General features: G+C 37.0%; 1 protein-coding gene across 1 annotated transcript in view; it reads left to right on the top strand.

Moving 5' to 3' along the window:
• The window catches only part of LIFR (LIF receptor subunit alpha), an 82587-nt gene that overhangs the window by 30593 nt on the left and 24873 nt on the right, over window positions 1–27121 (top strand). The window contains exons 3-11 of the mRNA XM_060146032.1: window positions 1441–1555; window positions 3989–4125; window positions 10199–10362; window positions 15236–15410; window positions 17633–17887; window positions 21218–21347; window positions 21789–21958; window positions 23930–24075; window positions 25251–25413. Coding sequence (XP_060002015.1) covers window positions 1441–1555; window positions 3989–4125; window positions 10199–10362; window positions 15236–15410; window positions 17633–17887; window positions 21218–21347; window positions 21789–21958; window positions 23930–24075; window positions 25251–25413 — 1455 coding nt within the window. The remainder of the gene's footprint in view (window positions 1–1440; window positions 1556–3988; window positions 4126–10198; window positions 10363–15235; window positions 15411–17632; window positions 17888–21217; window positions 21348–21788; window positions 21959–23929; window positions 24076–25250; window positions 25414–27121) is intronic.

Raw genomic sequence — 27121 nt, 5'->3', positions numbered from 1 at the left:
TTCACCCTTTTAGGATAAAGTTCTGTGAGTTTTGACAGATGCATACAGACATGTATCCACCTGCACAGTCAAGATACAGACCAGTCCGTCATTCCAGAAAATGCCCCTGCTCCTCTGCTGACAGCCCGCCATCCCCACATCCAGCCAGCACTCGTCTATTTTCTGTCTGTAATTTTGCCTTTCAGAATGTCACATAAATTAAATCCAGATATCTGCTTTAAGAAATATATGATTTGTTTTCATTTTATTTGAAAACGTTAAGAATGTTTGTAGGTGTTATCTAGCTTACTCTATAAAGAGCATTTTCATCCTTCTGCCTCTGAGTTTAGTTTTTATATTATTTCCATAATTAAAGAGATCTTCTCTTTTCCCCCCAAATTACTACTAAATAACTTTATTATGATTACTAATGATTTCTAATGTGTTTCTAATGTTTTTGTTTTCTGTCTTACATAAATAGCTTTATAATTCATTGCTGTAGTGAATATGATACCAATCACATGTAAAAATTAAAGAAAAAACCTTTTTAATAGACATTTATATAGAGAATTTGAGATAGAATACCTTTTTCACACTCTTAATTGCTTTTCCCCTCCCTCCCTCTTTTCCTTCCTTCCTTTTGTTCTCTCTCTTTCCCTCCCTCAAGTCCTCTCCTTTCTTTCTTTTCACTGTCTTTTTAGAATGACAGTTTTTCATTGTATAGTGCTTATGTATTCCATGATCTAATGTTATTTTATAGATGTGAGTAAATACTATTAGGACTGTAATCTTCTGAATTTTTGTTACTTTTCAGTTGTTTAGGCCTGCACAAAATATATATTTTTCAGAGACTCATGTGAGTTTATTACTGTTTATGTAATGTGCTTCATAAAAATCTAAAGATTGGCTATGAGATTTCTGTGTAGGTGGCAGTCTGGTAACAAGCTGTGAAGCACTAGTAGTTAGGAGTGCTTAGAAGCTGTGTTTGTGGCATAGGAGGTACATAGTTTTTACTTAAAGTCTTAGAGTTTTGTTTTGTTTTTTAAATTTTACTTTTTTGCAAATGGGGTCACTGGAGACTAAAATTCTCCCAGGCGCTCTCTTGGTCCCTTCATTGAATCCATATAGCCACTCCCTCTATTTATCTTAGTTGTCTGGAAGTGGAATTTTTGAGAGAGGCCTAACCCCTAAGTGGTCTAGTGGTTGACCCACTTTCATCAGTTTACTCACTAGCTTTTTTAAACCAAAGCTACAAAAAGAAATATAAAACCAGTCACCTCCTGTGACTGCAGGTTCATCTCTGCATAAAGAACATGGGCCTTCTGCAGACACATATGCTTGTACTTATGGCTGGGGACGGTTTCACTTGTTGACTTTTACAGTGCAGTTAAATTAATAAGCATTTTGTGTGCGTGTGCGTGTGTGTGTGCGTATGTGTGTGTTTTGTTTCTCCTTCTCCAGGGACTCCTCGTGATTTGAAGTGTATAACTAACAATTTACAAGTGTGGGACTGCTCTTGGAGAGCACCCTCTGGAGCAGGCCATGGTGCTGCTTATGAAGTTTGCTTTGAAAACGGGTAATGGAAATACTTTGGTTAATTTATAGTTATAATCTGAAGGTTCTTTGTCTTTAATTTTAGAATATAAAGATTTTATTCTGGAAATTTTTAAAAGAAATTTTAAATCTTAGCTCTCTATTTTCTAAAAATCTGAATCTTACTTCAGTCAGGATGGAAACAAACCCTTCTCCTGGCCACAACTTTGATTCTTTTATCGTGTGAATGTTGAGTATGGGAAACACTTCTCATGGGCTGTGGGTTCTGATCGTCTGTGGGGAAGTTTTACTGGTCTATCCTAAACCAGTGCCTACCTGTATCAATGAAGTTCAAGTTTGACTCTGCCTAACAGAAAATGTCAGTAATAGACAGGCACTTACTGTCATGTGAAAGGTCTGGAGTAGGCAGTTCAAGGCCAACGTGGGTGCACATGGCCATGAGAGGCCCAGGTTCCTCTTTTTCATGCTACTCAGCCATCTTGAGGGTGTGATCTCTTGCTTCAAGATGATGCTTCAGGAGTGGCTGTCATGTCTGCCTTCCAGAAAGCAGGAAGGAAATGGTTTGCTTTAGGAAGACTTCTAAGAAGTCCTGTACAACACCTCTGCTTACATCTCATTGGCAGAACTTAGTGCAGTGGCTAAACTTATTTGCATAAGAGGCTAGGTGATGTGTTCTCATAGCTGATGGCAGTGTACTCGGATAAACCTGGGGCAGTGTTACTAAGGAAAGGGGGGAAGTGGACATTAGGAGGCAAGTGGTAGGTTCCGTCACACTGCCTTACCCTCTCAGGTAATCTTGGAGTGGCTGCAAGTCCCGGAGCTTGGAGTGGAAGCCTTCGGGCTGTCTGGAAGTCAGAGCACTCTCCTTGCTCCTCCCTAATCCCGGCAGGGCTCTGAGTTGTTTAGCAACGCCAGAGAAGTTCAGTGCAGAGCTCCAAGCACCAGTGTGCTGATAAGTGGTCCTAATGTAAATTGACATAAATGTGGATTTAAATACACTCAGATTTTTTTCCCAGTCAGTGTACATTTGTTGAACATTAGTCTAAGTGTGATGGTAATTTATCAGCCAGGACGAGCTTGGTTTTATTGCAGAAACAACCCTTGAATCTTATGTCCTTATTTTCTGCAGTGAAAATAAAGGATTACTCCTGCTTGTGTTTTGTGTCTATCTTGAGGTCAGCTGGCATCTCTGCCCCTTTTCCCTCCCTCAGGGCCACAGGCCAGGGGGCCCTCATCTCCCAGTGCACCAGGACGGGAGGGGAGCAGAGCCTGCCTGGCTTTTAGAGCCTTCCTGGCTTTTAGAAACTGACTTTCACTCACTTTCTCTACAACTAATATCACATGGCCATGCCTTGTTTCAGAGGAGCAGGGAAATGCAATCCTCCTGTGAATCCAGAAAGGGAGAATCCGAAAAATCTGGTAAATAGCACTACTGACCACTGCAGAATCCACAGAGAAGAAGTTATCCGGGCTCCAGGAGTTCACGAGAAGCAGAGCATAATGAGGCTGTGGATTAAGCGCTGATGCTAATTGTCTGTGATGGTCTGAGGGAGCATTGACTAAGGAGTGTGAGGTCCAGAGAGGCTGTCAGAAGCGTGGTGGTGGAGTAGGAATACTCAGTTTTCTCAGCAGAAACAGGACAGAAAGCCATTCCAACCTGAGAGAATATTGGGTACAATGGTATCAATGTGTGAAAAAGGATGATTTAGAGAATTCGGGTGGTTTTCTGTTGCTGGCACGTAAAGAAACCACACACGTGAGGTTAGCCGACCCTTCCAAGTCCTCAGTCCTAAATTCACTTAGGAATGTGAAGAGGCCTGTGCGGGGCAGGGCGGCGATGCAGGAGACACCCAAAGTCCTTTTGCTTGAATTAAAATTTTACGGGAAATTAGAAATGTATGTGAATAACAAAGCGTGTAAACATGCCCTATAAAGATACAGAGGGCCGTGGAACCACAGAAGAAAAACTCACTTTTGTCTGAGAGGTAATGGGTGGGAACTAGAAGCACTTTGAAAGCGGAGCTGATGAGAACATGAGAACGTTTTGTACGAGTGAACCGTGAGGCAAAACAGAGGAGCAGACAAGCTGGTTGAAGTCTCAGTGATGGGGACCCTGTAGTGGTCGGTCCAGAAGGGGACTGTGGGGGGCAGGATGTGTGCAAAGGCAGGGTTGGGCGGGGTTTGAAGGCCATGCTAAAGCCCTGAGTTTCTTGATAGAATCGTCTCTGCTTACTCTCTTGACTTTCTGATACAGTCTGGTTATTTTTCCTACCACCACATTGATGGACTTACCATTTACCTCGCTTTTTTGCAGTCTTAAAATGCGATGTAACCTGTCATATCTTTGTATACAAAAGAACAAAGTATTTTCCACTGAATTTTGTGTTAATCAAGTTTTTATGAAAATTGCGCTCCATTTTATCTGCTAATTAAAATTTGATTTCTTATATTGCAGGTCCCATTCTTGTTATCGATTGGAGAAAAATATTAAAATCCCAGCTCTTTTACCTGGTGATCATGAAATAACAATAAACCCTTTACATGATTTTGGAAGTTTTATAAGTAAATTCACACTAAATGAAAAAAATGTTTGTAAGTATTTGAAAAGAAAATTGATTTGAAAATAACTCAGAATGGTGCCTTTGTTAGTATTGTGCTGCTTTATAATTGACAGGAATTTACCATTCTTTTATATATTTTGTTAAACTAATATTCTCATTTACCCTGCGACCATACGTCCAATTGTGGAGCATAGCCAAGATCAAGATGGAAGCAAACTCTTCCTCTGGTCAGTCAAATAGACGTCACACAAGTTAAGGTCCTTCCCACGGTTGGTTTCTCTTCTCCTACCCCTCTACTTCGTTGATTCCTGCATGCCTTTCAGAATTCCTCAGCCATCCTTAGGAAATAGTCTTTGACCATCCCCTCCCAGAGGAGACCCCATTCCTTTCTTAACATTCCTTTAGGCAGTCTGTATTTCTCTTTTGTGGTATTTCTCACAATTGCATAAATAATTCATTATATAATTAGGTGCTTCCTGTGTATTTCCTCTACAAGAAAACAGGTTCCCTGAGGGCAGAGACTTTGTCTTCTACACCTAGTGTCTAGTCCAGTGCCTTGCACATAGCAGGCATTTTTTATAGATGTGTTGACCGAATGCCTAGGACATATGCTACAAGCTGGGTGGAAGCATGAAATAAATCCAGGCTCTTGGAGATGGAAATTTTGCCATGCAATGAGACCTTAAAAACTCCAGTGGTCTTGACTCTCTTAATGGTGGGGTAGGCAGGTTTGTTGCCTTCTGACAACTATTATGGGATGGCATCATAATGATATTACAGTGAGTCTTATAAGGATGACTTATTTTGAAGCAAGGGAAAGAAAATATAAGCAACTTGGTGATCTCTCCAATTTTACAGGCAAGGTGCATGTTTGGAGTGGTCTGTGTCTGACATAGCACAGATTTTGAAAGCATAATAGCAAAGCATGCTGTCCAGGAACTTAGAACCGGTCTCATTTTCTGGCTGAAGTATTGTCTGGGTAAAGTGCTACATAGGGCTGTTTTCAAGATAGAGAAGAGCCATGTTTGTTATTTTCTTTCTGTAGTTGTATGTGAGATACATGTGAGATGGTTTTGTGCAGATCAGCCATGATCCCAATACCCGGGAAGAAATATTGTTAATACTTACATGTGTTCTCTGTGTGTGTGTGTGTGTGTGTGTGTGTGTGTGTGTGTGTGTGTGTGTGTGTGTAAACAGTAAAGTTTATATTACTTTATTATAGGCTTATCAGAAGATATAGATTTTCAAGTTATTATGTAAATAAATCTACATTATAGCTGCCTAGTATTCCATTGAATGGAGGTACCATAATTACTTTGTCATTGATTTTTTTTAGCAAATTGTATTTTATTTTATTTTTAGCAAATTATATATTTTATTAAAATTTTTTTTACTTATACTATTTTATTATAATCAATTACCACATCATTTTAAACAGAAGCCTTGTTAAAATTGAACTAGATTGATGTCTTTTTTTTTTCAGTTATACATATACATGTATCTATTCTTTTAAAAATTCTTTTCCCATTTAGGTTGTTGCATAATATTGAGCAGAGTTCCCTGTGCTATACAGTAGGTCATCCTACTGTTGGTTATCCATTTAAAATACAGCAGTGTGTACCTGTCAATTTCAAACCGGGGCGGGGCGGGGGGCGGGAAGTGTGGGGGGAGGGATAGCTAGGGAGTTTGGGATTGTCATTGATTATTAACATTGAGATTTTTATTTCTAGTCTTTCAGTATTATTACCAATGCTTTAATGAACATTTTTTGCACATATATGTTGCTGAATTTGTGTGATGATTTTCTTAGGCTAAATTTCCTAGAATTGGGAATGCTACATTAAAGACATCCGCTTTTTATGACTCTTGATGTCCGCTACCAGTTGCTCCCCCCACATTTTGAATCTTTTTGCATTCCCACAGACATCATATTAGAGCATGCCTGCTTGTCTGCATCCTTGCCAGGACTGGGTATTGTCTGTCTGTCTTAGATTTGCGATTTCAATCTGATGGCCCCCAAATTATAGCGCTGTTGTTTTTATATTTCTGTGATTACTTTTTAAAATTATCATTTTTATTCTTTTCTGAACTATTTATATCCTTTGTAAATTTTCTCTCATGTTGAAATTCATCTTTTTCCTCGTTAGTTCACAAGAGCTTTCTGTATAGTATGGTTATTACTTCTGTCCTATTTGCTACAAATACTTTTGCAAGTTTAAAATTTAAACTTTGTGGTGTTTTTTTCATACCACCGATTTTCATTTTTATATAATAGAATCTCTTGATATTTTTCTTCATGAGTTTTTGGTTTTGTTATCACGCTTAAATCTTTCATCCACCTGGAATTATTTTGTACTAAGGTATGAGGGAATCTAACTTAATTTTATTCCAGATTTTCAAAAATTTCCCCAGGACTCTGTCAGAGAGCCAGTTTGTGCTGTCTGCTTTTTCAGTAGGGATTGCGAAGGTTCTGTCTGGGAAGCTACTTGAAGATAAGTGTCAGAATTCGAAAGGCAAATCAGGACAGACTCTAGGTGACTTACTGGATTAATAGTTCACTGTTTTTGCATAGCATGTAATTTGTTGACAGCATTTTAAATAATAATGGGCCTCATTGTGATTTGAATATTAGATTAACAGTATCCCAACACTAAGATATTACTACTGCTACTCAAATAAGAAAAATACTGATAAGAAAATGAAAAGCAAATTAGATGAATATAAGAGAGGGAGGTGGGTCCATCAGCAAACCTTTGAACACCTGTCATATGCAAGAGATGCTGTGAAATGATAGTGGAGCTGTGCATTAGAAGATTTGGGTTCTTTGGCAGTTTGCTACTAAATAAAAGTATGAGAAAGTAAGTTTTCTTCAAATCTTAAGATGCTTTCAAAAGTATACGTATAAAGCAAAGAAGATGTTTAACACATATACATATATGTAATAAGCTTCTTTTTTTTAATTTTATTTATTTGTGGCTGTGTTGGGTCTTTGTTGCTGCACGTGGGCTTTCTCTAGTTGTGGCAAGCGGGGGCTACTCTTTGTTGCGGTGCACAGGCTTCTCTTGTTGTGGAGCACGGGCTCTAGGTGCGCAGGCTTCCGTAGTTGCAGCATGCGGGCTCAGTAGTTGTGGCATGCAGGCTTCTAGAGCACGCAGACTTCAGTAGTTGTGACACACGGTCTCAGTAGTTGTGGCTCACGGGCTCTAGAGTGCAGGCTCAGTAGTTGTGGTGCATGGGCTTAGTTGCTCCGCAGCATGTGGGATCTTCCCGGACCAGGGATTGAACCTATGTCCCCTGCATTGGCAGGCGGATTCTTAACCACCGTGCCACTGGGAAAGTCCCCTCTAATAAGCTTCTAATTGACAAGGGAAAGCACAAAAATAAGTCTTTGTAAGATTTTTAATCTCTAAGTTTCTTAAAATAACCTAAAAATTTGCATCTGTATGAGGCAGAATAAATAACGTGGATCCTATAAAAGAGCTGGGAAAGCTCCCATCTTCTGATGTTCTAAGGCAGAAGGGGCATGGAGGTTATGGGTAAAGATAAACCAGCTTTATTTAAAAAATAAACAAGACTGATGAAATTTTTTCTAGCTGCAAAGTTTGTAGTTTCTAGAAAGCAAGCTAACATTGTCCTCAAGTGTATTTTAGCTGGAGAAAAATGCAGATGACAGTTCGTGGGAGCTTAGGGGAACTTCCCTGGCATACAGTGAAGAAGTATACTATGAAGTCGTGAAAAAACTGTGTTTAATCTTTTCATTTGTAATTATGGCTGTTACTGTCTTTAGCTGGAAATATTAGGTATGACTTGGGTTTTGAAGAATAGCCCACTGCTATTTAGATAAAATGTTAATTATGTGTACTTTTCAGGGAGGGAAGCATTTTAATAGATGAGTGTTGCCTTAATAAAGTACTCTCATGTTTAATAATTTTAAGTTACTACGTTGTGACATCTTGGAACATTTGAAGGATCCGTGTTCTTGGCAGCCTCTGCTCTGTGTGGTTGCCCTGCCACCTTGAACTTGTCCCTCCTGGCACTGAATCAGCTTGTTACTCCTCATTTGCTCCTTCTTTTTTAAAAGCAGTTTCCCACTTAAACTTCTCGTGTAAAGCATCCTCCACTGTCCTTATGTAGCTGAGTAACTGTTGACTGCTGCATATTTTAGGCTTTAATCCACATGTTCTGTTTCCTGTGTGACCCTAAGCATTTTACGTAAATCCAGTGTAGAGCACTGTGATCAGTACATTTTAAGTAAGTTTAGTAAAAACTTATTTTTAAGTTCCAAGACTAAGTTATATTACACATAATTTATATTATATTGGTCTGCTTTGCCATTTTTGTTCTTCAGAACATTCAGCCACCCTCTCTCTGTCAGCTCCCGCAGTTGTGCTGGAAGTGACTTTACTTAATGGTCCTTGAACTTCGTGGGGCAGCACTAGGATAGATATGGGCCCTGAGAGCCTGTGACTCTGGATTTCTTTCAACTTACCTTCACCTTACTGTCATTTGAGGAGAGCACAGGCAAGAAAGAGCCCTTCATACCAGAAAGCCTGAATTTCATAGAACAGAACAGGCTCATACCTTGTGTGTTTTCCACTGATCCCCACATTTTTCATTAATATACTCATTCCCTATAGGTAGGAAGACTTGAAGATTTTGAAGAATACCTTACTCTTTCGGCTACCTTTTTGTTTTGTTTTGTTTAAGTTTACCAGTTTCTCCCTGTGAGAGGCTCTATCCTTGAGCATGGTTTTTCTCTTTACCTTTTGTACTACAGCTTCAGAGCCTACTGCCCTGCCAGCCTTCTTTCTCAGGAATTGACGGTACCCTCACCAGCATCAAAAGACCACCAGTGGTCTTTTCTCAGCCTTCCTCTCTGAACTCTGTTTTCCTGGGCCTGGACGACAACCCATTTCTTTTGATTTCAGTGATGCCAGATTTTCTCTGGGTTCCTTCTGCTTCTATGTCATTCCCTCTCGGGATTCTTGCTGGGGTCTCTGGCTCCTTGAAGGTGTGACTGTCACTAGCTCTCAAACAAGCTTTGGCTGTTTTGTGTCGGTGTGTTATGTTCATTTCTGAGCTGCACTCAGCGAGTTCCTCTTGAGTCTGTGTGCACTCTCTGATTGGTCCCCATTCTCACTTACTGTCTGCACGTCCCCCCTCCATTGATGGTCTTTTTTCCCCCAACACTTAGTCATCCATGGCCAGACTCCCACATCTCTTCACAATTGTCCCTGGTTCCTTTTGCCTTTCTTCCTGCTTTCTGGGCTAGTGACTTGAAGAAATCTTAGATGTTTTCATGTCTTGGTTATTACTAATCCTTCATTTCTTTGACCCAGTCATTTCTTTGAAATGCCCATTAGATTTTGTCCTTTCTTTTCCATATATGGCATCCTGAGCCACATCCTTATTACTATAGCCAGGCTTTCTCCAGCTGTCTTCTGCTTTATCACCTTATCTCTCTCTCAATCACCTGCAGACCTGTTGCACACCACTGCAAACTAGCCTCTCTGAAGGACTTCCCAGATCCTGCCAAGTACTTCTTAGAACCTTGTTGGCTTCCTCAACTCAATGCTTTGGTCACTACCACGGTCTTGCTGCTGTTTACTGCTGCCTATGCCAGTAGTAGCTCATTGCATCCTCAAGTGGGTAACTTTCCCTAGCATGCAGGCTGTGACTGGAGATGAGTGGGGAAGGGTGCAGAGAAAACAGATGGAAAGGTTTACCAAGGCCAGCTCTCCATAATCTATACAAAGGGAGCTTTTTCACTTCTCTCCAATGTTGTCTGCTTGGAGATTTCAGACCCAGTGACACTGGAGTGTTGTGGGAACTCAGTTGCTGTTTGTATTAGAAGATGTATTATGGATTTGAAACAGCGGGCTGGTAAATAATTTTCTCAGATTTGGCTGATGAACAGCTAGGAGCTGCTTATACAAATAAATACATATATTTATTCTCTTTTTTCAGTAGGAGGTGCAAGAATTTAATCCTTAATTGTTTTTTGATCAAGAAGTAGAGTTTAACATTAGTTGATTAATGGGATTATAATATGAAAAATAGTTACTTATTTGACTAAGTTTTATCTTTTGTTTCCTTTTTTTAAGCCTTCATTCCAGATGTTCCAGAGATCGTGGATTTGTCTGCTGATTTCTCAACTTCTACATTACACCTAAAGTGGAATGACAAGGGTTCTGTTTTTCCACATCACTCAAATGTCATCTGGGAAATCAAAGTTCTACGTAAAAAGAATATGGAAATCGTAAAATCAGTAAGTTTGAACAAAAATAGCTTTTTTCCTGTGACATTAAAGAACTGAATACTTTTTTATAATTTTAAAGTGGCAACAGTGAACCTTTAGATTATTAAAGAAGTAAATCAGATATCCTTTGGGGGTTCAGTAAAAACTGTATGCTATGCCTGAAAAACTCACTAAATTAATGAAATAATGTGTAACCATTATAGGAAGTTTAGGAAATTAAGGGAGAATTAATCCATGATTCTGCCACTTGAACATAGTAAACAATATCTTTGTGTATTCCTGTCAAACCTTTTTTATATGCATGTTGTTACATAAATGAAATTAAAAATATACATATAATTTAATTTACGTATTACTATAAATTATCTAACACCACAGACATAAAAATAAATGTTTTGCAACATATTTAGCCATAGTAATTGTTGAGAAATCTATAAGTATAAATCTATAAGTTTGTATAAATCTGTAAGTTTGAATAAATCTATAAGTTTGAATTTATCTGAATCCAAAATAACATTCTTATATTTAATAGTACATGGTTTTTTTTCCTCTAATTTTAAAATCTTGTTTATGAATAGTTTCCTAATGATCCATCTTTAGTTTATTATTAATCTAAGGAATAGTGAGATATAGCAGTGAAAAGTATTGACAGCTAGTACATGGGAATTCCCTCTTTCATCCTTTTCCTCTTTTCCTCTTTAATGCACTTGAAATATGCCTAGTTATAGACTTAAGAATTAGAAGACCATGATTTTACAGTTTATTTGCCTAAGTACATAGATAAAATAGTAAAGATAATAAATAGTATTATTCTGTATTTCATAGTCACTGTATTATTTTTCCTTTTTGACAACCTATGTATTACATCCTGAAAGAGTAACAGCCATAATTGTAGTTACCTTGTTTCCAATGCTTCTGGCATTCCCCTTTCCGGCACTATTGTGAAAGCTCTCTATATGTTAATAGTTTGCATCTTCACAATAGGCCCCTGGGGGAGGCTCTGTTAGCATCACCTCCATTTTACAGATGAAGATACAGAGTCACAGGAATACATTAAGTGGAGGAGCCAGGAATCAAACCCAGACAGTTGATTCCAGAGTCTGTGCTCTTCCTTAACCAGTACCATCTGTATTGTATTACATAATCAGTATACTTATTTTCATCTAAGATGCCCTCCCTTTCCTTTTCACCTATACAAATTGAATACACATTTCAAGACCCAGGTCAAATCCTATCCCTTATTTTAAAGCCCATTCTAATTACCTCAGTGTAAAAATGCTCTCTCTTTTCTTGAGTTTTAACGGCAATTCTTGTGTGTCAGTCTGATTTGCAGCTAACTTTGATATAGCTCTACCCTTATTGTCTTAAAACTATTACTTATTTAAAATTGTATTGTGTAGCATTTTTTATGGCCTAACATTTTATATTCTGCGTTACTACTTACTGGCTTAGGATGACTTCTCAAAACCTCCTTTTTCTTATTTGTAAAATGGTGCTAATATTTGCTGTAGTAAATGATATGATATTTATAAAGCTACTAAACAGCTATTAGTTGTTATTACTTCCTTTGGGAGCTAGATGGTTTGTTTGTTTTTTTAACTGACTTAGGGATGCTGGAGTAAGAGGGATACTCTTTGACATGTAAGTGAAATCAAACATAAATGAATAGAAATATTCTTCTAAGATCATGTAACTCATTGCCACAAGATGTGTAACAAGACAGCAATGGCAAGATAGTAATTCCCTACTTTTTGGAATATGATCTTTGGAGAAAAATGTTTCTATGGGGAAAAATAGCAAGAGGCAAGAAAAATAGAGCTAGAACAAATTAATTTTAAAAAGTTACTCCTGTCCATAGTAAAATATGACATTTTTATTTATAATTATATTATTAGTATTAGTATTTAAGGTAGAATTGCTTATAATCAGTCATTTTATGACAGGTTATAATGCTATTATTTTGTAATAGCTTAAAGATCATTAAAGATCATGAAACACTATAAATGTGAGTTTCATTTATAAGTTTAATTTATAGTGTTTCATTTATAACTTGACATTTTCTGCCCGCAGCCTCACAAACAGCTGTGGAAGCTTTGCACTGCGCAAGCCAGGATGTGAATGATGCCTGGGAGTTATGCAGCCCTCTCTCCTCCTCTCATTTTTCTCTCTTGTAAACAAGGAATTCTTTTAGCTGATTCTTTTATTATTTGTCTCCATTTTTCCAGATAGCCTGCTTATGTTGCTGTTATTATTTGTTTAGTTTTTTGAGCAATGTTTTATTAATTTCCCACAATGGAAAATGAGAATTTAGTCCTGTCTCACTTCCCAGCCCAGGGACACGCACTCGCATGTATGTGCACTCACATGCGTGTGCACGCACACGCACGCTCTCTCTCTCTCTCTCTCTCTCTCTCTCCACTTCTTATTTTTTTCCAATATCATTATGTTATAATTTTTGGTAGACCAGTATTCATTATTTGGATTACAGTAATGTAAACACTATTTATAACTGAACCAAATAGTGTTTACTATTCTTTTCCTTTTTCTTGTACATCTTCTCGTATTGTCTTGTACTTACAGTTTTTATTTGTCTGCTTCATTAATTCAATCCTAAATTCTTTCTAGGTTGTGTAAATCTGTCGAAATATTCAAACAAACATCAGTTTTGTCTTTCTGAATACATCTCTCTGAGGGCCTTCTGACTTACTTCCTGACCCTTTTCATGTAAGAGCTCATGTGGATGCTGCCAAATATTTGTATAGCACAAAGTGTGGCAAATAGCTGAGTATTCTGAGGTTTCTCAGGAGCTCCAGCAGCCTCCACTCCCAGTAGCCAACCCTTGGTTTGAAGAGATTAATACCTGGGTATACCTATAACCCATTCAAGACAAACCTCTATGTTTTTCAACACATTTGTTAGGAAGCTATGGTTCATCCTCATTCAGAGGATTCCTTTTATAGTTGTCTTATGATGGATCCTCTTTTTCCTGAATTCCTTGTTTCCTCATTTTGGTGGAAGCATAAATTCTAGTAGTTATTTGCTATTTTTTGTAGATACTCTCTGCTAACTGCAGTGGTAGCTTACAGATATATTTTATTTAAAAAAAATTAAATTAGTTGCCAGGAGAATTTAAAAGACTGTCAATTCCAAATATTGATAAGATGCAGAAGGATTGAAACTTTCATACCCTTCTGGTGGGAATGTAAAATGCTACTTGATGAATACATTGAGATACTACATTTCTGAAGATGTCTATTCTGCATTCACTCATGATTGCTAGTTTAGCTGGGTAAAAAGATCCTAGGTTGGAAAATTTTCTCAAGATTTTGAAGGCATTGTTCCATTTGCTTCTCATTGTAGAGCTATCTTCATCTGTTGTGCTGTACACTCATTAGGCCCCTTTCAGTCTGAAAACACATGCCTGTCAGCTTGGGAAATTCTTATTTTATGTCTTTGATTTCCTCATCTCTTTTTTCTCCTTTTTTTCTTAGAACTTCTGTTCTTTAGAAATTGTACCTTTCTGACCTTTCCTCTAATTATCTTATCATTCTTACATTCCATCAGTATTTTGCTCTATTTTCTGAGCAATTTTTCCTAAAGTTTATCTTGCACTTTTGAATTTCTATTAATATACTTTTTAATATACAAGAGATCCTTTTTCTTAGTCCTTTTTTTAAAAAAATTTATCATGTTCTTGTTTCATAGATGCAATATCTCTTCTTATCTTTGAGGTTATCAGTGATTTAAAATTTTTTTTCTTTCTGTGCATTCTGTTTTTTCACATTGCTTTTTCGTTGTTGTTGTTTTGATCTTTGACTTTCACATTAGAACTTTTTCTCCCCTTTCTGGTCATCTGGTTGCTGCTCATATTTAAGTGAGTGGTTCTTGAAAAATAAAACAAGTCTAATTGGAACTTTTGTTTGCCTGGGTGGGACTTGTTGGCTAGGGCACCACTGTATGTGATTAGGATGGGCTGTCAAGCTGGAAAAATCTTAATATTATTTTAGGTTTTTATCTTGACCTGTTCATATGCTCCTTAGAAAAGTTTGCTTAGACTCTTACCTGGTGAGTATGTAGCTGGCCATCAGTATCCTGGGGGCTGAGTAGGGAAGAAGGCAGGAGTGCCCCAGCCTTTAGAATGCGTAGTTAGTTACCATTGCCCATCTGCTTTCCAGTATCCAGAATCTTACCAGTATTGTTTCTTCAATTTTTTGCCCTTGTGCATCTGTGCCTTAAAAAAAAAAAAAAAATCTTGTACTTTTGTTCTAGAGGAATTTCATGAAGTAAAGAGAAGGAAGTACATTTATTTAATCTGTTGTCTTTAACCAGAAGTCCCAAGGTCTCTTTTAGTATATCCTCATATATTTGCTTGAAATCTTGCCCATTTTCCACAATTGAAATTAAGCTTTCTATATTATTATAAGTTGCATATTTAAAAATAAAATTTGAAATATATGACACTTATATAAAAAAATAATCCAGTCTAAAATAATAGTTTATTTTGTTGAAATGCTCTCCTCTCTTTGACTTTAACCCTTGGAGATAAAAAAAGCATTAACTGTTTTTTGTCCATGGAAAATGGGACCATTTTAGGCAATGGTGTATTTTCTCATGAACTGTATTGAACGTTTTGGACTATTAACATCTTGTGTAATAATGAAGTAGGCCCTAAAGTTGAAGAAGTAAACATAAATGAATCATAATTATTATTACTACAACTCTCCTTTTATGCCTTATAGAAAACAGATAGTTTTACAAAAGAGCAAAGCTTTGATTTACTTAGCTGGTAATTGTATACAGTCTGTTGTGTTTTTTTTAACCCTAAGAGAGAGCAGGACATAGTACTTGGAAATAGAATTTTGTGTTTGTGTTCATTTTGTAGGTGACCCACAATACAACCCTGAATGGCAGAGATACAATTCATCACTGGAGCTGGACCTCAGACATGCCCTTGGAGTGCGCCACTCACTATGTGGGAATTAGATGCTACATTGATGATCCTCAGTTCTCTGGTCGCAAAGAGTGGAGCGACTGGAGCCCACTGAAGAACATCTCTTGTAAGTGCATATTTAAAGGATTTTCATTTCAGATGAATTAGATTAGTCTTGCTTAAGGGTAGGGTTTAGCTCACGGTTTTAGTTCTCTGAACCCCATTTGGATGCATGAGGGTCACCGGGGGATCTTCCAAGTCTTCTGACCCAGAACATTTTGATTCAAAAACTCTGAGATAGGCTTCAGAAATCTGTATTTTTAAAGAACATACTGAGTGATTAGATAAACATCCAGGTTTAAAAATCACTTCGAATAGACATTGGGAGAACATTTAAAAATTTTATGTAGGCGGTAATGAGATCAAGTCCATATTTTTAAAATAGAGCTCCCAACTTCTTGCCCATAGAGCAGACTGCTGTGAGCTGCAGTTACTGCAGAGAACATGGGAATCCACAAGTATAGGACTTGCCTGGCAGTCCAGTGGTTAAGACTCCGAGCTTGCAATGAAGGGGGCGCAAGTTTGACCCCTGGTCGGGGAGCTAAGATCCCGCATGCCAAAAAAATAAAATAAAATTAACAGTGTGAATCTGCAGGTATATCAAAAATCATCTGTACATTGAATAAAACTCAAGCAGGTATAATGTTGGCAGTGTGAGAGAGGGCCTAGAAAATTGTTGACAATAAAATAAAGTGCTTTAAAAGGCTGGTAATCATTGTAGATTATTTACTCTAGTGACAATATGGAGAAATGGATCAGAGGGAGGAAGGACTGGAAGCAGGCAGATTAATAAGGAGAATCTTGTAGTTCAGCAAAAGACAGTGAAGGTATAAAATAGGACACCTGGGTTTAGAAATGAAAAGAGGGAAGAAGTATGAAAACACTGAAGAGACCCAATTAGAATTAGCGACTATGCTTTTGGTAGGGGAGAAATAGAGCCGAAGATGACTATTCGTTTGGGCAGCTGGGTAGCTGGTGATGCTGTCCAATGAGACAGAAACTATATGAACAAACTAGGTGGGAAAGATAAATTTCAATTTTAATGTGTTGAGCTTGAGGTAGCTGTGAAGTGCCTGGGAGCAATTTCTCATTGTCAGTTGGGAATACAAATTCGGCATCCAGGTGATTAGTTCGAATTGGAGATATACAGTTGACCCTTGAACAACTGGGTAACCCTCAGGGGCTCCGACCCTCCCTGTAGTGGAAAATCCACACATAATTTATAGTTAGCCCTCCATACCCGTGGAACCTCCGTATGTGTGGTTCCACATCCGAGGATTCAACCAACCGCAAATCCTGTAGTACTGTAGTATTTACTATTGAAAAAAATCCACACGTAAGTGAACCCATGCAGTTCAAACCCGTGTTGTTCAAGGGTCAACTGTGTACTTGAGAATCGTTAACATACGTGATGTGAAAATTTTTAAATCTTGGAGGTTAACATAACTCAAGGAAAGGGGCATGAAGACCAAGGACACATCTCTTAGAAGCTTGTATGAGGAGGGGAGGATGGAAGAAAATGAGGCCAGCAAAACAAGCAGCAGCCAGAGGGTTAAGAGTAGCAAAAGTAAGTAGTCTACACCCCAAGAGAGAAGGGAGTTTTGAGAAGGAAGACTTTAGGCAACATACCAGATGCTGTGGAAGTTGAAGGAAAGATTACTAAGACGTGGCCACTGGATTGAGCAGTTAGGCCGTGGAGCCATTTAGTAAAGTGGCCAGAGTAGAAGCCAGATTGCAGTAGATTAAAGAGTGAGTAGGTAGAAAGGAGACTAAAGATAATATTTTTAAATTGGCTATTTAGGAAAATAAAAACAAAAGGGTGGCTTTAACCTACAGAGTTGGGATTTTTTTTAGAAAGTGCTTTTTAGGATGTGGAGTATTTAACCATGCATGTAAGCTGCTGGAAATTAGGACATCTGATCTAAATACATAGAATAATTTCAAAGGAATGGAATTATTTAATGTGTACCTTTTTCTTGGTGTGGATTTTTCACATGTGGATAAACCCACTTAATTTGAACGTTTAGACTTCTTAGATATTAACCTGTGACCTTACACGGCAACCTGCAGTCCCCTCTACTCCCCCCGCCATCACCCCGTCATAAGTAAATAAAACCACACACATTTTTATTTCTTGTGTATGTCTTGCTCCTTTGAAACCTGGGGGGGGGGGCGTACCTTATCTTTGGGCCACCATAATTACAAAGTACCTAACTGTGTTTTATGTACACTGGGCTAATTTATGTAAAAAACTTCTAAAGTATTTATAATTCCTTTTGCTCTTTCTAGGGTCTCCTGATTCTCAGACTAAGGTTTTTCCTCAAGACAGAGTGCTACTTGTAGGCTCAGATATAACAGTATGTTGTGTGACTCAAGAAAAAGTGTTATCAGCACAGATTGGCAGTACATATTGTCCCCTTATCCATCTTGATGGGGAAAATGTTGCAATCAAGATCCGTAATATTTCTGCTTCCGAAAGTAGTGGAACAAATGTGGTTTTCTCCGTAGAAGATAACATGTTTGGAACAGTTATTTTTGCAGGATGTAAGTATATAATTTTTTTTTTAAGAAAAGAGTTCCTATTAATCTGTTTTGGTCCTCTTTGAAAGCCTTAATGCTTTTTCGGGGGGATGATTTTATTTCTTTCTTTTTTTTTATTGTTTGATGCAAATGACATATGAGGGTACCAGCATTTTTGCTTGTTTTAAGGTGAGTTCTAAGCTTGTTTTCTACATACCTGTATCTATATAATTTGTAGCTTTTGTAATAAAGATTTGAAACATTCATCTACTAATTTTTAGTTTAAATTCTTAGTTAACAGCTTTGTTGAGTCAAGGGCAGGTAGTATATAATATTTCTTACTCCTACATCATTTAGGAATTTTTTCATATAAATTAATTTCCCACCTAATTAAAGCATACCTTTTTTTAAAGTACCTGAATTAAAGAAATTGTAATGATTTTACACAAAATCTTTCAAAAGCATAACCTACACTTCTCTGATGAGAGGAGGGTGGCTGCAGGACATGGGGGGAGGAAGAGTCCCCCTCTCCCTGTGTTCTGTGTCTGATGTACTCTCCGTAATGCAGGGGCATCTTTTAACATGGTCACTTCTACATTCCATGACGTTTCCAAAAGTTGTTGTGGGTGGACTGCCCTACCTATATGGCTTGTGTTGTGCATCCACAGATACTTTTTTTTTTTTTTTTTTTTTTTGCGGTACGCGGGCCTCTCACCGTTGTGAGCGGCTGTGGCTCACGGGCCCAGCCGCTCCGCGGCATGTGGGACCTTCCCGGACCAGGGCACGAACCCATGTCCCCTGCATTGGCAGGCGGACTCTCAACCACTGCACCACCAGGGAAGCCCCGCAGATACTTTTGTATTTAGAGTTTTTCTGTCCCCTCCCCTGTGGGAACATTACAGAACTGTAATGTTCTAATGCACTGATGGCTTTGCCTCCAGCAGTGCTTCCCTTCCTGCTCACATTCGGAACTTAAAGTTTCTAGTGGTCCAAGGGTCTCATGAATAAAATGTGTGAAATGTAGTGAATGGATTTTGTCATTTTCTTTTGCTCACTCAGTGATTTTTCTTATGCTTTTTTTTTCCTTACGATTGTCAGTTATGCTGTGGATCAGCCGCTTTCAGTCACTTTTCTACTTCCATAGAAATTTATGATAAATTACATTCAGTTGCTGATAGATTCCCAAGGGAAGGGGATTAGGTGCCCTTCTCAGCTTGATGGCTGTAACCTTACTCTCTTTTTGCCTTCCAGTAAGGCATTTTGGAATTCAAGTGAGAGTGAGGATATATTCAAATTTAAATTTTAGAAATTTAAAAGATTAAATTTTCTTTCCTAAATGGAATTTTAGGAAGTGATGTGCAACATTCCTCACAAATGATCATGGAGTCTAAATAAAGAACCAGTGTAGCGAAACTGCTTGATAAGTGATACCAAAAAGTGAGATACTCACTTAAAAGAATGAAATAAAAAATTAAAACTTAGAAGATGAGAATATTCACTGTTTTTATTGTTTCTAACAATGTTCTAATCTTTTATCATAGTGCTATTTAGTTCATAATTTAGCTTTCATTTATAACATTTGGAGGTTGAAATATTGATCAATATTTGTCATTTCAGGAGCAACAGTAACATTTCACTTCAGAGGGAGCTCTTTAGAAACTTGCAGCAAGGGCAGACTGTGGTGTGAGTTAGGGATCAAGATTTACTTTCCTTTCCCTTATGGGTAGCCTGTTATCCCATTCTTTACTGAAAAGGCTGAAAATGTTAGAATCAGCTTGTCAGTTTTCCCCTACATACACACATACACATTCAGACGTGCCAGGATTTTGATTGATATTACATTAAATCTATCAATTTAGGAGGATTTTTATTCTTACAATTTGAGTCTTCCAAACCATGAACATGGTATAGCCTTCCATTTATTTAGATTTTCTTTGATTTATTTTAGTGATATGAAGGTCTTTTATATCTTTTGGTAAATTTATTCCTAGGTGTTTGATGTTTTCTGGTGCTATTAAAAATTGATGTTTTTAAATTGCGTTTTCTATAGACTGCTATATAGAAAGACAATTGATTTATACTGAGCTTTTACCTAGCTTCAATTGATTCTTTTGTAAGTGAATTTCTTTGAAAAGAAAATCAGTATATTTCAAGTACTGCCCTCTCGTATTTTTTTCTCCTTCAATTTTTCCTTCTACTTCTGTCTAGTTTGCTCCTGTTATTTGGATTTTAAGTATTTCAACTTAATATATCTGCCAGATCCTAAAATAATCAGCATTTTAAATATCCTCAAAATTTGGGGTATGTGAATTTAATAAAACGACCAAAAGTTTGTCCTTAAGTTTAAAACAGTTTTCAAAATAAATATGTCAGTGTTAGTTTTATTATCCAGTTGGTAAACTTTCTTATAAATACTCATTACTTCTCTTAATGTTACCTAAGATACTTGAAGGATGTAATGCTTATCTCTGGGGAAAGTGTGAAATTTTCTAAGTCTTATTTGATAAACTAAGGACTATTTTAAAAATTCAGGTTTTTAAAAATAAAGTTATCTTTTAGACTTTTTCAATGAGTAGATAGTCGTTTAACAAAACTTACCTCCATGGAAGATAGTTTGGATAAATATGACAGTAGGAAATATCAGTTTCTGTATATGCTTGGTTAAGTAAGATTACAGAAATATCACTTTCTATAATCAGTGTCAGACTGTAGAATTTTTATTTATCACTCTGTCTCACAAAACAAAAACAAAACTTTTTTTCTTATTCTAGTCTTGCCCCTACAAAAACAGAACAGTCTCATTAAAGAAGAAAAACAACAAAAGATCAGTAGTCACTTGGAATATAGGGATATGTAGAATTTTACCAAGAGTGACTTTGTAAATAATAGTCCTTATAACTTATTTAAGAACTCTGAAACTTGTACCATGGCTTATACTGACTTATGATTTGGTACTTCTTTTCAAATCACAGTATAAAGAGGATAGGTAATAATACTATTAACCTCTAGATTTTTCTGATTTAACTAGTTGGACAAAGGTTCCTTTGAGAGATTTGATGGACTCTGAAATGGGATTTAAGGGGAAAACATGATAGTTGATCTCTTCAGGTTGCTATTGGGGAGTTTCCAAATGAGCTAATGGTCACTCTTAAGTATATGTTAATCCCTCACTCCTAATGTAATATGAACTCTGAAACAACATGCTGTACAAAGAATGGTAATTCCTGCACCATTCAAAATGTAAGCAAATGATTTTTTAAGGAAATTGTCCAAAATGTAATTAACATTTATGAAACATAACGTTTTCAGAGAAAATACACATAATCAAAGTAACTACTTTTTTTTTTTAATTAGATCCACCTGATATTCCTCAAAAACTGAACTGTGAGACATATGACTTAAAAGAGATTATATGCACTTGGAATCCAGGAAGACCGACGTTCTTGGTGGGCCCACGCAATACAAGTTACACTTTATTTGAAAGGTAAAGGTCTCTGGGAAAGGTTGTCAGAACAGTGAGGAGTACCTTGGAAGGATATTAAATGACATAAGAAGATGCTCTGTTTCATTTATGGGAAAAATTATAAAACAAAATATGCTGTAGAAAATTGGGTATACTATAAATACTGCATTTTAAACACATGCAGACTCGATATCTTGTCTTTTTAAAAAAGTCTCTAGAAGGAAGAATCCTCAAATATGAACAGAGACTGTCTCTGGGTAGTGGGCTTAATGGCTGATTTTTTTCTTCTGTTTTCTGCCTTGTATATATTTTCTTCCCTGAGTTTGTAGTATATCTATAATTAGAAATACAGACTTTTTAAAAAAAACATTTATTAGAAATTTACCCGTTCATCTTTTCCTGCAATAAATCTCTTGCCATTTTGAAATTATTTTAATATTCTTTAATGTTCTCTTAATTCAGTTTTTCAGGAAAATATGTTAGATTTAAAAGAGTTGAGTTGCCCACAAATGAAAGCTATCAGTTATTCTTTCAAATGCTTCCAAATCAAGAAATATACAATTTTACGTTGAATGCTCGAAATCCTCTGGGTCAATCAGAATCAACACTTTTAGTTAACATAACTGAAAAAGGTAAGCTGCTGCATAAACCAGTGTCTTAAAAATAACTTTAGAAGTGGTAAAATGTCTTGACATTAATGAAAAGTGCTTCTAGGGATTTCTTTTTACTGATTATTTCCTTTATATTTACTTAATACTAATTTTGTAAATTTCATTTAAAAATCGTTATAATTTCAAGTTTCACTGTTTTATTAAATTCAAATAAAAATTTGAATTAATTGTTTCATAGAAATTGTAAGTGGCTTTATCTGATAGTTTTTGATTTCTGAAAATAGTTTTTTGCCCAATTTTTTTTTTCTTTTTTTTTTTTTTTGTGGTACGCGGGCCTCTCACTGTTGTGGCCTCTCCCGCGGCGGAGCGCAGGCTCAGCGGCCATGGCTCACGGGCCTAGCTGCACGGCGCCATGTGGGATCTTCCCGGACCGGGGCACGAACCTGTGTCCCTTGCGTTGGCAGGTGGACTCTAAACCACTACACCACCAGGGAAGCCCTGCCCAATTTTTAAAACCTTTTTATTTTGAGATAGTTGTAGACTGACAGGTGGTTGTAAAAATAATTACAGTCCTTCATCTGACTTACTCAGTGGTAGCATGTTATGTAACTGTAGTACCATGTCCAAATTAGGCAGTTGACCCTTGTTCAACACTGAACCAGACTACTGACCTTGCTCAGTTTTCACCAGTTTTTATATGCATTTAATTGTGTGTGTGTGTGTGTGTGTGTGTGTGTGTGTGTGTGTGTGTGTGTGTAGTTCTGTGCAGTCGGATCCACGTACAGATTCATGCAACCCACCAATACAGTTCAGATACAGAATTCTTCTGTCGCCCACAGGAACCGCCTCCCACTGTCACTATAGCAATACCAACCACACCCCCATCAACACACACGGGCGCGTGCTAGAATCTCTGTTCCTGGAAAACAGCTAGTCTCTTCCTCATCGCTATTGTTTTGTTATTTTGGGAATGGTGTGTAAATGGAGTTGTACACTATTTAACCTTTAGAGGTTGGCATTTTTTACTAAGGATGATGTCCTTGAGATCCATCCAAGTATGTATCAGTAAATAGTTTGTTCCTTTTTACTACCGATGATTTCTGGATTTTTACCAACCCTATTAATGTACAGCTCAAAATAGAAATAAAAGAGGCCTGTCTTTTTGGCACTCATTCCTGTGGTCATTCCATGTGTATCAACTCTGTGCCAGGCTCTGCAACACACAGAGCAGTGGCGTAGAGGCCTTCTCTTAGAGACAGTCAGGGGCATAAGGTTGCCTTACTTGTGAATATGTCACTTTTATCGATTATTCCTTCTCATCTTTTTTTGTTATGTCTTGATTTTTTCCATAAGGTCACAAAAGCTACATCTTATACTTGCATGGCAGTTTTATATTTTTTTTTCTGCCCTCTGCCATTTCAGCCATATCTTCCACGTGATTCTTTCCCATCACTCAATTTGGTATATGCACTATCACCAGTGTAATGTGCAGTTTGCTTCACTGTACCTTTGTTCTTGCCAAGACCCCAGCCTGAAATGATTTTCTGCAACTGTTTTGCCAGTTTCATTCTGATTCATCCTTCAAAGCTCATCTTAAGTCCTATCTTCACTGTACATGTGCACTTACATCTAAATTCCTGTAGCAGTGAATATCTGTACCATGCATTTAGGACTTAATGTATATACTCTTGTTGATTTTCCTTCTTTCTGTTTGTCAGTCCCCAAGTAAATGAGGGGTTCCTTAAAGGTAGAGACTGACTTAGTACCTTTTAGTATTTCTGATGCCAACTGAGAAACCTTGAGTGTGAATGGTTCTTAAACAATGCTGGCCTGGTGTCAGCAGTAAAGGTGAGATTTGTATTCCACACAACAATGGGTGGAACATTGTTGGTCAGCACTGATGACATCTCTTCTGTTTTTTGTTTTCTTTGACTCTCACTTGTCATATTAGAAAAGAGCTTTCAAAGTAATCTTTGAAAATTGTATTTACAGTTCATCCCCATATTCCTACTTCAATCAAAGTGAAGGATATCAGTTCAACAGCTGTTACACTTTCCTGGCATTTACCGGGCAGCTTTGCAAAGATTAAACTGTTATGTCAAATTGAAATTAATAAAACTAACTCAGTACATGAAATGGTGAGTAAGAGTCTTCTATAAACTTCCTTTGAGATTATTTTGGATAAAATACTTAGTTTTCAAAAAGAATTAAGTAAATTGGTATGCACAAGCGCTCAGATTACTTATTATAGAGATTTACTAAGTGTGAAGACATTATATATCAATATCATAACAGCATTATATTTAGCACTTAAAAACAGTTATAATACCGGATATTATAGAACGTAAGTTTGACTTTTACTACTCAGAATATTTCCAGGTCTAGTATAGTACCTGGCATGTAACTGGTGCTCAATAAATTTGTGAATGAATTAGTAGTTTTTGCTGTAACCATTGGTGTTAGTTAATGGACTAATCGGCACCAAAGAGAAGGTGTGATTTTTAAAATTGCTAAGTGCAGCAATAGGAGCAAGTTATAATTGGGCGTTATAAGTCAAAACACGGCTTTTTAGTACATTTTACATACTTAGGTTGACTTTTATGCTGCACCATCTTGTAATTTGGGGTAGGTCCAAAATAAATTATGTACTGAAATAGTCACTTGGAAACTTAATGATAATTTCTAGAAAATCAGTCAAACTGCAAAACGTAACCCAGAAAGCGTCTTTGCAATAAGTAATTGGGAACTCAGAGACTTTCCTGAGACATGCAAATCCTCAAATTTGTTTAGAATTGCTTCATCTTAATTTATTTAGTTTAAATATTGAATAGTCTACATGTTTAGCACCACACTAGAGGTTCTAAGTGCCATATAAAAAAAGATGCATAAGATGATGCCTGCCTCCAGTCAGTTTCCAAATATCATCTGAATAATGTATTTAATCCTCAAGGTCATCTTAGACTACTAAGTTATATTAAGGTATATTGCATTACCATTAACCATTGACTGAATAGCATCTTCTCTGCATAATTAATTGACCATTATTACTTAGATCCAACATTTGGACTAAAAAGATACCTCAATTTTATTTTTTGCTGTTGCAGAACATAATTTCACTGATTTGGCATTTACATAAGAATTAAAATATAGTGGATGAACTGTCTTTGGTTTTATAGAGGTAAACTCTTATGACATTCAGTCAATTTATGTTACAAATTTGGGAGGCTTTCTTCTAAAAAAAGTATATGAGTATATGTATGTATTCATATACATGTGATATTATATATATAATATATATGTTTGTTTCTAATAGCGGAATGTCACAATGAAAGGAATAGAAAATTCAAGTTATCTTGCTGCTGTGGATAAGTTAAATCCATATACTATATATACTTTTCGGATTCGTTGTTGTACTGACCCCTTCTGGAAATGGAGCAAGTGGAGCAATGAAAAACAATATTTAACCACAGAAGCCAGTAAGTTAACTGAATGACATACGGCTAATTATTACTATGGATGCTGAAATTTTGTTTTTAAAAGAAAATGTCACCAAAGTGACTAAAAGCAGGAGAATGTTTAGATAAATTGTGTAACTATATAATGCCTGCTAGTAAAATATCATACAGACATTTTAAATGATGGTTTTTCGAGTTTTGTGATAATATGGAAAAATGCTTGGCATGTGTTATGTGAAAGGACTAGGCTACCCTATCCACAATATGATTGCAACTGTATTAAAATGATACATAGGAAACCAAACTTGAAACCATAGTAAGATTATGGAGTGATTTTTCTCACACTCTTTCCTCCTATTCCTGGAGTTTTCATAACCTATTTAGAGTATCTCTTTATTGAAAACAAGTTTTAATAAAGCTGATTTGGTGGAATTTGTATTTGTGACCTAGGCCTGAGAAATGGATGGGACTACAGGTTCTTGAACTTTAGTTTCTGTGGTACGCCCAGGTCAATATATCTATAAAATCAGGTAACTGGTTATCTAAGTATGATAATTTCTAAAGACAGAATGAGATACTATTCTTGATTAAGCAGATGTCAGCTTTAAAACAAAGCAAAAAATTTAGAAATAGGTGTAATTTTCAGAAATCATTAAACAAAAGATAGCAAAAGCTTTATTTGAACTATATAATATAGGGAATATAAACTTCTTCCAAAAAATTTAACAAACAGTAAGACAAAAAAGGACAGGTATTAACCCAGATTTTGTCTCTCTACATGAAGACTAGAAAGATGAGAGAGGATCCTTACAGTACATGTAAGAATTGTTTGGATCATGCTTGAGTCCAGGGAGAGAGTGTATTAGTTATCTATTGCTATGACACATTACCTCAGAACTCAGTGGCTTAGAACAGCAAACGTTTGTTATCTCACAGTGTCTGTGGATCAGAAATTTAGACAGCTTAGCTGAGGCTACAGTCAGGATGTGGGTAGGGGCTGCAGGCTTGATTGGGGCTAGAGGATTGCCTTTCAGGATGGTTCAGTCACATGCCTGTTGGCAGGAGGCCTCGGTTCCTCACCACGTGGGCCTCTCCGTAGGGCTGCTGGAGTGTCCTCAACATGGCAGCCAGCAAGTCCCAGACTTATTGATCAAAGAGAGAACAAGGCAGCCTCCACAATGTCTTTTCTGTCCTAGCCTCAGAAGGGACATACATCACATCTGCCGTACCCTACTTGTCACACAGGCCAACGCTGATACAGTGTGGGAGGGACCACACGAGGGCATGAATGTCAGGAAGCGAGACCAATATCATTGGTCATTTTGGAGACTGGCTGCTTTTGCTTTCAGTTGATGAGCTGTTGTTGCCAAGAGGAAACATTTTATTTATGCCTCATTAAGATGAAGGCATTAATTCATTTAACAAATACTTGTTGAGTATCCACCATGTGTCAGGAATTGTTCTAGTTACTAGGAATATAGCAGGGAATAAAACAGCAATCTCTGTCCATGGAGTTTATAGGATAAAGGATTAGAAATGAGTTTTAAAAATATGTATACAATAGCATATTGGGTGGCAGTGAGTGCCACAGAAAAAAATAAAACCTAGAGAGAGGGCTAGGGAATGAAGGCCAGGCGGTTGAGGAGGGAGGTTGCAATTTTAAATAGAGTAGCTGGAAGAGACTTCACTAATAGGTAACACTTGATCTGAGATATAAAGGAGGTGGTGA

The sequence above is a fragment of the Lagenorhynchus albirostris genome, chromosome 3 (assembly GCF_949774975.1).
Source record: "Lagenorhynchus albirostris chromosome 3, mLagAlb1.1, whole genome shotgun sequence".
Lineage (NCBI taxonomy): Eukaryota > Metazoa > Chordata > Mammalia > Artiodactyla > Delphinidae > Lagenorhynchus > Lagenorhynchus albirostris.
This window is presented reverse-complemented; position numbering and strand designations above follow the sequence as displayed.